The 10816-nt window shown below is 32.9% G+C and overlaps 1 protein-coding gene across 1 annotated transcript; it reads left to right on the forward strand.

Moving 5' to 3' along the window:
• Positions 1-4977: 4977 nt before the first annotated feature.
• LOC149166054 (putative anthocyanidin reductase) lies at positions 4978-6951 on the forward strand. Its single transcript, XM_089431273.1, has 6 exons — positions 4978-5272; positions 5369-5535; positions 5723-5932; positions 6018-6180; positions 6393-6585; positions 6685-6951. The coding sequence occupies exons 1-6, from the start codon at positions 5143-5145 to the stop codon at positions 6827-6829; spliced, it is 1008 nt and encodes a 335-aa protein (XP_089287399.1). The 5' UTR covers positions 4978-5142; the 3' UTR covers positions 6830-6951.
• The last annotated feature ends 3865 nt before the right edge of the window (positions 6952-10816 follow it).

Here is a 10816-nt window from a genome sequence, read left to right on the forward strand (position 1 = left end):
TGATCAACCTTGGGAATTGCGCAAGAATTTTTGAGGAATTTCCTAAATAATAAGGGCTTAATTTCTCAAGAATTGCTCAAGGAAATGGGGACTCAAGCAGAGGCATAAATAGGGTTAGAGCTTCTCAGTGAGCATAGAGATAGGTTATTCACTTGTAGGTTGAGCCCAAATTGAGCAAGTAATTGTAATAAAATTTTATTCATCAAATTAATGCAAATAGACATAAGGGGTTTTCAAGATGTTGCTTTTCCCTCAAAAAATATTGTGTGCATGAGTGTTATTTCTCATTTCATATTTTTTATTGATGTTATAAGTTGAGAATTGAATTCCATAGAATAGTAGAGTAATATTGTGTCTTGGGATTTAGATTAAAATTTCATGAGCATATACAATTCTACACCATAATTTCTACAAGAATATTACGTGATATAAAAACCATTAATCTTCCATTTCTTTCCTTTCCATTTCTGGATCTTCTACCGCCTCCCTATAGAATGGTCCACAAGAACCAATGCCAATTCATTCACATTTGTCTATGGTGGATGCTCTTTGTTTGAGTCAAAACTTTCAGAGGAATGAGCTATCTTTTCACCCACCATAAGATCCTCTTTGTTTGCCACTTTTTTCCATTTCTCAGATTCGTGGGTCGTTTCTATTTCTATTCCACTCTACATGCAAGTTGCATTTCAATTCTAGTCCTAAGTACCCCGTTCTTTCTTTGGAGACTTCTTTGTGATTTCCCCTTATTCTTCCCTCGTGATGTAGGGATTGGAGGGTTGCAATCCTTTTATTTTGTAGGCTTTCCCCTTTTTATTTTTTGGGTACTCTTTTGCTTGAGGGTATGTGTCCTCCAAGTGTCATGTTTGGTAACATAATCAACATATCATGTTGTGTTTTCATAATCCGATAGTTTCTTCCACTAGAAATGTTTATGTTTCAACTTTATGCAATCAGGCAGAGCCTTACATGTGTCTATTTCTAAAAGGATTCTAGCAAAAGTAAATAATCCTTTCTCTATTCTCTTGGTGTCCATCTTTTTGAATGTTCTTAGATTGTTTTCAATATCGTTTAGGACCTTATGATCCAAGAATGGAAGGGGAAGCTTTGGTAGCCTCACCCACACTGGTGTGGTTGGGACAACTATTGTTGTGGCATAATATCTTGTAACCAAGGGGTAATGAATAGCCCTACATTTCTCCAAAACCAAGGCTCTTCTTTTAATACTCTCTCTAGATCTTCCTACGTATCAAACTAGACAATGAAAAACCCTTTGGAGCATTGGTATATATTACAATTATTTTTCGAGGTAGTTAAAACCCATTGATGCAAAGCATCAAACTTGGGTGAAAAACCATTGAAGATGCAAATTTTTGTCCTCGCTTGAAGAACAGAGAAAGGTTGATTATCCTTAGTTATGTTTACCTCTATGACAAGGGCTTGTTGTTGTTATTTAACAATATAAGATCCAAGGTTGTATTGTGGCGTATCCAATGGATTAGAGCATTTACCCCTCACTGCATCCTTTTAGGAGGGTGATCCTCTTGGGTTATTGGATGCTGATGCACCCCCATGCAATCTTAAATTTAAGATGATGGTGGAGTTTCTTGTAATGTTGTAAACCTTTAGCTATAAAAGATCATGTAATTGCTTCCCATCATAAAGGAGGAATTGTATATCTATAGGAAATCCCAACCATGTCACTATCTGTAGATTAAGATTCACCACATAATCTAGGCTTGAAAACCAAATACAAGCATACTTTCCATTTAGGGGCTTGAGAAAGATATGAAACTCCATCTTGTGTTTCAAACCCTCAGAACGTTCACCTAACCCAGGTCTTCTAGGGGGGAGGGATTTTACTAATTTAGATTTCTAACATACAATAAGTTCCATTGATTTTGTGAGTTGGGCCCTGGGTTTGCAACCCAAGAAAGCAAGAGAAAAGCGCTACAACCAACCTTATTTGGACGAACAATAAACCGTGGTTCTAAAAACCAAGAAAACCAAAGGAAAAAGGGAAATTCGTCCTCATTTAAGCCAACAAAGGAGAAAAACCAAAGAAGATAGTCATATCTGATCTGTTTGTTCTGTTAATCATCCATATCCTCCGCTCGTCGTCAACTTGGGTGAGCTTGATGACTTCTTCTCTTGACGAGCCTCGCTTTTTTGATGCGTGTGAGACTAACCTCTCTAAAACAAAAGCCGAAAAAGAATCTCATGCCATAAACCCTACTACCCAACGCTCTCACAACCAAAATTAGGTTATTATGTGAGAAAGTTCACTAAACTTTTTAATATCATTTTTTTTAAATATCGTGAAAAATAAAATACAATTGAACTTATATTAATTTCAAAAATATTAATGTAAAGACTTCAATTTTTTAAATAGTTTGATTAAAAAAAATACAATCAAAACATTAAGATCGAAATATAATTCTATCCAGAAGAAGAAAAAAATTAATTAATTAATTGTACGTATTAGAATGTACACGGTGCCGTGCATACTACATAAGCATATTAATGTGCAAAGGTCACCTTTCAATATGGGAAAGAGCTAACGAGCCTGCCATAGGGCATTAAATGCCCGCTTAGCTGCAAGCTTGATGGCCATATATAACACGCGCGCGGTGACTTTCCGAACACTCCGTCCCCACCGAAGGTTATATGGCTATTGAGCTAGCAGCTAAGCGGGCATTTAATGCCCTATGGCAGGGTCGTTAGCTCTTGCCTTTCAATATGTGGCGAGGATAAAAATCTTTTTGTCCCTATTAGAATGTATACGGTGCCGTACTACATAAGCATATGAATGTCAAGAGGTCGCCTTTGAGTATGTGCTGGACTGTTGTTCCACGTTGCTAGTCCAATGGACCTCTCCGACCTCAGCTCTCTTTGGTAATTATGAAGAATCATAATTATTATTTTATTTTATGGTTTATTTGTGTATTTACTAAAAGAAATTAATCTTGGAAGAATTTTGATTTGCAAGTATTCAAAACTTTTATATCCCCTTTACGTGATCTCTAACATCATATATAATCCTTCATGTCAAAGACCGAAGAATTTTGATTTGCAAGTATTCAAAGCTTTTATATCCCCTTTACGTCATCTATAGCATCATATATATAATCCTTAATGTCAAAGACCGCTTTGCAAGTATTCAAAGCTTTTATATCCCCTTTACGTCATCTCTAGCATCATATATAATCCTTAATGTCAAAGACCGCTTCAACCAAAACCTTGAAGCTAACTGCTCAATAATCCCCTTCCGCCATGAAAGCACTTAATAATTTTGGAAGCTATTAAATGATTTTTCATTCAAAAGAGTCTCGAGTATAATCTGCCATGCCAATCTCGATACCGTAGCCCTTTATTTGGAACTATTATACATCATTTAAATTTGAGTAATAAACCTATGAAAAGCATAGTTACCCTTATTTTATAGGGAAAAAAAATAAAAAAATAGTGTTAGTAAAAAAAATGAAAAACAATAGTTTCGATATTAAAAAGATTATAGGAATTTAATATTAAAAATAATGATAAGTGTTCTAATTAAAAAATAAGAATGAAAAACATTGGTTGGTATATTAAAAAGATAATAGAAATTCTATACTAAAAATTTGTAATTAAATAACGTTAATTTTTTTATTAATATAAGTTTTTTATTAAAATATTGTAGCCAAAGATAAGTTTTATATTTTAAAAAGATAAAAATTGTAAAATCCATATTTTCATTTCTCTATTTTTTTAATGATAGCACTTACCATAGCAGTTAGGCTCACTGTAAAACAAAGGATGCTTGGTGTGGAATTATATTAGAAGGGTTCATTTTCTGTGATCCACAGAAAGTATAATCTGCCTACACACTTATTGCTAAATAAATTTGGATAGAGTAGGAATTGTGATTGAGACATAAATTTAGGGGTATGTGGAGATCACTTCAAACTTACTTTTTATGTCAGGTTTCTCATTCTTTTCATGAACTTCATATTTGACATTTTTTTATTTATATTATTAGATTTTACTTGCATATTTTTTTACTCTGCAATTCTAATAAATTTGATGATTTTGTATATTATTAGATTTTAGTTGCATATTTTTTTACTCTGCAATTCTAATAAATTTGATGCATTTTGTTGTTCATTATTTTTATATCCCAAAAAATAAACAAAAGTATCTTTGTAAAAAAAAAAAATTTAATAACTTTTTTTTCAAATTTTAAATATAATAATTCAGTCCAATTTTTTTTAAATTTAAAATAAATAAAAATAAATAATATATAATATATTAATCATTTTAAGATGTATACTCCTAAATTATTTCATTATAAATTTTATATAAAAAAATTATTTCCATATGCAATGGAATTCGAATTCGGTAACTATGATGAAAAGTACTTAACGATGCTTTTGAAGAAAAAGTCGCATATGTAGTATATCGTGGAAATTGCCAATCGTGGAAAATGTCAAACGTTTGACTAGATAACTTTGAATGGCAGGTTGAAAAATTCAAGTTGTGTTTCACTTCGTGAAGAATAGGAAGTTGCGTTTTAGTTCGTGAAGAATAGGTACGGGCACAAAGGATGAGTAAGACTTTTGGGAATAATAAGAGATATTAGATTTGATAGATGTGTGAAAATGCTAATTAATGGTAGATATTTTGGAATAGAGTTTGTATTCTACTTCTTTAAGTAAAGTCGTTATAGCCACACTGCACCAAAACGTGCTTAGTGATGACAAAATACATTGAAAAGAGGTGAGGGTTGATGTCACCAAATGCATTAAGAAATCAGTAATAGGTGAAGAATAGGTACAGGCACAAAGCATGAATAAGACTTTGGGGAAAAAAAAAAATATTAGATTTCATAGATCTGTGAAAATGCTAATTAGTGATAGATATTTGAATAGAGTTTGTATTCTACTTCTTGTGGATCCTGATAACATTTAACTAAAGTCGGTTTCAGCCTGATGGGGCGAGAAGAAATGAGTGGTTGGAGCAGATTTTTGTTGAACTCACTCACTCCTATTTATTTGATTTCAGATTACTCATGAATCCCACAATTGGATATTTAAGTTGCACCCAACCCTCCATTTTGCAACTTGCATATCAATATCATATTCGCTGTGTAACGTTTTGTGCAAAAAAATGCAAAGCCACGAAGGTACAGAGGGCATGAAGGTTTGCGTTACAGGAGCGGGAGGGTATATCGCATCATGTCTCATCAAGAATCTTCTCCAGAGAGGCTACACTGTTAACGCCACCCTCAGAAACCCTAGTATGTAATACGGAGATTCTGCTAGCTCTTATTCATTAACTAATCACTTTGTTTACAGATTAGGTGTGAGCTATTCTCATATTTTTGTGCACGCAGATGACAAGGCAAAAACTGGGCCTCTGCTGTCGCTGCCTGGTGCTGCAGAGAGACTGAAGCTCTTCCAAGCAGATTTAAGCGAAGAGCACGCCTTTGATTCCGCAGTGGAGAGTTGTCAAGGGGTGTTCCACGTGGCCAGTCCTATGGACTTCTCCAAGCCTTCTGAGGTACTGATTATGCATAAATTTCTCTTAACTTCTGATATGTGAAGTATGAAGATTTAATAAGACTGCGATTATTTCAAAAATATTTTCGAAATCAGTATGATCACAAAAATCTGAAATCAAACCAGAGTATACTTCGTGTGAACTTTTGAGAAATAATCCTGACAAGAAGTATAAAATTATGGGACAGGACGATTTTGTCCAGCCTGCTTTAAAAGGGGTAATGAATGTATTGAAATCCTGCTCGCGCGCTAAATCGGTGAGGCGTGTGGTTTATACTTCCTCTGTCGTGGCAGCTAGTCCGCTGAATGAACAAGGGCAACTTATCAGTGGCTCCACTCTTGACGAGTCAAACTGGACCCCAGTGGAATTCATGCGCAGGAAAGCCGGCCCTATTAGTGTACGTATATACAGTGTGAGTAGTATGATTGAATTTGCATCTCAAATATGGTGTAACTTACAGGTCGTGCTTATCATGCGTGCAGTTCTATTACATATCCAAGACATTGGCGGAGAAAGCAGCCATTGAGTATGGGTTAAACAGTGGCCAAATGGAAGTTGTCACAATTGGACCAAGTTATGTTGGTGGGCCATCCATTATCTCAACATTTCCGTATTCATGTGGTGAAATATTAAGCCCCATTACAGGTATGTAATCTTTTTATTATATGTTCGTTAAAAAATTTCAGGTGTTTGCTATGGGGTTTCTTGCTGAAGGTGAAACAATCCGACCAGGAATAGGGAGAAGGCGGATGATAGCACACTTTTATTTAAGTAGAGGGCTTGGCAGAAAAATATGTAAAATATTTTAGTCTAAAACACTAAGGGCAGCATTACAATTTATGCTGAAAATGTTCCAGGCAATTATGAAGGGTTGAAGTTGAATGAGTCGTTTATCGGATCAATTGCGTTAGTTCATATTGAGGATTTATGCGAGGCCCATATATTTCTGATGGAGCAACCAAAAGTAAAAGGTCGACATATCTGCAGTGCTACCTCTCTCACCGTTTCTCAGCTATCGGATTCCATCCATAAACTCTATCCACATTTCAAGTATGTAGACTTCTCCCCTCATGCAGGGTCTTTTTAGTTATATTTTTATGAAATTATATTGATATATATAAAGTGAGGAAACTTGGTTTATCATGACAGAGGCGACGGTGAAGACGATAATGGTGTTCGTGTTCCTATTTCTTCAAAGAAACTTTTGGATATGGGATTTTCTTTCAAGTATGGCGTGGCAGAAATTTTGGATGACACAATCAAATCGGCTCAATCTTACGGACTACTGAAATAATTTCAGTAAATGGTGAACAATATTGTTATTTTAAATATATTTGGATGACAATCAAATCGGCTCATCTTATGGGCTACTGAAATAATTTATTTACATGGTGAATAATATTGTTATTTTAAATATACTTGGATGACACAATCAAATAGCCTCAATGTTCTGGACTATTGAAATAATTTCCGTAAATGGTGAACATAATTGTTATTTTATAAATATATTTAAAAGGAGTTGGAATTGAATATAAATAAATTAAATTTATATTTTGGAATGGAGGTTTTAAAATTTAAATTTAATTATTGGATTTAAATTTATATTTTAAAATAGTGGTTATTAATTAAAAAAATGTTATATAAATATGTGTTATCTCAAAATGAGTGATGATTTTTTTGGTATGTGGTTTTAATAAGTCATGGTCTTGGCCCGTCTTATTGTAACAAAGCCTATGATCTCGATAGTTAAGAATTTTGTTATATCATGTTTTAAATGTATATATGTTTAATTGATGTATTAATTATTTGTATGATTATTAATAATAATGGAAATAACCACATGGAGCTTTGGATTTATGGTGAATGGGTGTATTGTCGTCAAGACACTCCTTGCCAAGACAATCCTTGTTATAGGTCACTAATTCAAATTCCATATGAGAAAATAAAGTTAATTCAAATTTATTTCTTTTTTTCTCAAATTTTTAGAATTGGATGTTTTGAGTTAAGTTTTTTTGTGCCTATGGCATTTTTTTTTGGTAGGTAAACACCCACGGGGGATTTCAACCAGTGACCTATCACAAGGAGTGCCTAAACATTGCACCCATTCACCATCAATCTAAAGCCCCATGGGCATACCTATAAGCCATTTAATTTATATAATCATATAATATATTTTCCTCTAGTTTGAATTTATATCTTATTTTTCATTTTTTAGTGTATTTATATTATTTTGATATTATATAATAGTATAATTCTATATTTATTAATTAGATATATTTAAAATTTCTTAAAAATGAAAATTAATAACTTATATAATTTAAAATATACATTAATTTAATTATATAATAATATTAAAAATATCTTAAATTATAAATATTGAGAAGAGCTTTACACTTTAGATGTTGTCATATTTAAAAAATAAATAATATTTAAATTAAAAAATATTATTAATAAAAATATTTTTAACATGAAGAATAAACATTAATAATTAAAATAAAAATTCCAACTTCTAAAATAAGTGTTACATAGTAGCAAGTATGTGCTCCTTAGATTAAGCATAGCTAAAGTAAAATAAAAATATTGAATTCAAGACAGCTTTAAGGTTTTTATACACGGTTCAATGAATTTAGGTTTTAAATATTGAATTCAAGATATTGTTAAGGTTTATAATTAGGTTTTACTAATTGATTAATTGGGCTATTTTGTTAATTTTGGAGAATCCAATCCTAACAAAAATAATAATGACTTATGGTAGTGATAATATTTTTGTTGAGAAGGTTGTCTAGAAAATTTTACATTTTATCAGTAAACAAATTTACTTTCAAGGGTAGTTATTCTGGTAAGTATATCAATTTTTGTAATAAACAATAAATACCCAGGTACTATAAATAAGTGGTTTTTATTTTTAAAATATTTATATAATAATTAAGTGAATCTATTTTAATTTTTTTCAAGGATCTAACTATTTTTAACATATATTAAAGAAAAAATTATAGTTTGAACCATTTTTCACTTAATTATTAATGAGTTTATCCCATTGTACTTGCTTATGAATAAAGTTATTTAATTTGGTTAATATTTTTTTTAAAGGAAACATATAGCTTTATATTTATCAAACTGGTAAATAGTTCAGTACCCTTAATTTGGTTAATATTTTTTTTAAAGGAAACATATAGCTTTATATTTATCAAACTGGAAAATAGGTCAGTACCCTTACATTCACAAATTGTTCATCAAGTGCTGACATCCAAAACTATTCAAAATGCAATCTATTGATTCCCTTGCCTATATCATGTTATGCTTCTAACCAAATTTATCTTTTATAATCTCTAATACATTCCATTATAGAACACTAATTCACATAGCATTAATAAAAAAGAAAGTTGAAGGATATCTACATTCCCGGAAATTCTCCATCTACCATCACATTACCATTTTCCTCCTGTGCCTACACTCGACACTCGAATCTCTATATTCACTAGCTCCCGAGGCTTGCTTGGATTTGCTGCATTAGAAGAAAGAGCACCCTAGATACCAAAAACTTCTTTAAAAACCAAAACTACTGTATATTCCACGGTTACCTTGATTTCTTCCACCTTTTTCAAAATATTGTTAAACATAAGTAGCCAAATTCACCATTGTAAGTCGAATTCTCTCCATGTCCTACCTCAATATTTAGACCTCTCGCATCAAAAACGAAAAATGAGTTGGCACTTATTCCGTTAGATGAGCCCCAACACCATCTAATTTGGATATTTTATGTTCCATTGATGTTGCCGCTTGAGACATTCCCGACCTCTTTGAAATAGCCTCAGTGAAGGATTCCATTCTCGACTTATGAAAAATTGTCATTGAGACTTGACACAATTCCATTCCAACTTGTTGCCATTTATAACCATGCTTACTGCCCATTCCAAGATCTGATTTCTTTACCGTGCATTTGAATGCCCTTACTATACATTTTCTCTGTGATTTTACTTATGTCCTGCAACCTTACCATGATCCAACTATCAATCTTGTTGCATTTACTCCACCTGCAAAGCAATGAAGGACCACCTCGAGGTGTATTATATTCCATGGATAAATCGCGTGGGGAATGAGAACATGTGACCTTTGTTGTGACATTTTCCTTCCTTGTTTTACATTTGGACGAGATGATTGCCATTTATTTTATTCCCAAGAGCTGCCACTTTATTGCCTTCTCTATATTAATTACCAAGCTATTAATTGATATTCCAACAAAGCTCAAGTCCTTGCCACTGTATTGCCTTCTCTATATTAATTACCAAGCAATTAATTGATATTCCAACAAAGCTCAAGTCCTAGTCATTTAATCGCATCATACAAAGCTTAGTGGTCCCTACCATATCTTTATCAAAGTTTTCAAATGTCTTGGAATATAATATATGAGTTATCTCCTTGATTGAGAAGCAGAACACCTTTTTCAAGGCAAGCCCCAACGTTTTCCTACTCATGAACAATTTTATTATTTTCTAATCTTATGTGATAGAAAACAATGTACTCAAACTTTTTAATTTTCTCTTGAATCTTTAAATCCAAGGGAAGCCAATTTTGTTCACTAAGCTCCTTATCTTTATGGAATTTTTGGATGTTTAACATTGAATCTCCCAAAACAATTAATCGATGTATACCTCTACCTATGGCTAGCTTCAGTCCTAGCCATAAAACTAGTGCTTATGCCTCGTTATTTGTAGACGTTCCTAATCTCCACCCACATTTTGTCTTTATTTGTTCATTTGGGGAATAAAGATGGATACCTCTAGATATACCTCTAGATACCTTGGGGATGTACACAAAACCCACATTCCATGATTGGGACAACAAAGAACATGTAGTCTTGGAAATGATCCACTCTGATGTTTGTTGACCTTTCTCGACAGACTCCACTACTAGACAAAAGTATTTTGTCATTTTCATTGATGACTTCTCAAGGAAGTGTTGGATCTTCTTCACGTAGAAGAAAGATGATACATTCTCCAAGTTCATAGAATTCAAGGCACTAGTTGAGAAATAAACTAGCTAGAAGGTGAAGGATCTCAGGAGCGATAATGGAGGTGACTACATTTCAAATGAATTCAATAATTTATGTTCAAAAGCAGGCATTCAAAGAGATTTGACAACACCCCACAATCCACAACAGAATGGGGTAGCTAAGAGAAAGAACATTAGCATTGTGGGAGTTATTAGGGTTATGTTGCATGACCAAGGCCTACCACTAGACTTGTGGGTAGAGGCATGCAACACAACTGTCTATTTGTAG

This window comes from Pinus tabuliformis, chromosome 5_1 (assembly GCF_031772625.1).
Source record: "Pinus tabuliformis cultivar Carrire ecotype Pingquan chromosome 5_1, CPIR1, whole genome shotgun sequence".
Lineage (NCBI taxonomy): Eukaryota > Viridiplantae > Streptophyta > Pinopsida > Pinales > Pinaceae > Pinus > Pinus tabuliformis.

What these genes read in the sequence shown, in the direction of transcription:
- LOC149166054 (XM_089431273.1), top strand. Translation starts at nt 5,143, where the DNA reads ATGCAAAGCCACGAAGGTACAGAGGGCATGAAGGTTTGCGTTACAGGA. An exon ending in CGCCACCCTCAGAAACCCTA is followed by an intron (nt 5,273 to 5,368) that starts GTATGTAATACG and finishes TTGTGCACGCAG; the next exon opens with ATGACAAGGCAAAAACTGGG. An exon ending in GGAAAGCCGGCCCTATTAGT is followed by an intron (nt 5,933 to 6,017) that starts GTACGTATATAC and finishes TCATGCGTGCAG; the next exon opens with TTCTATTACATATCCAAGAC.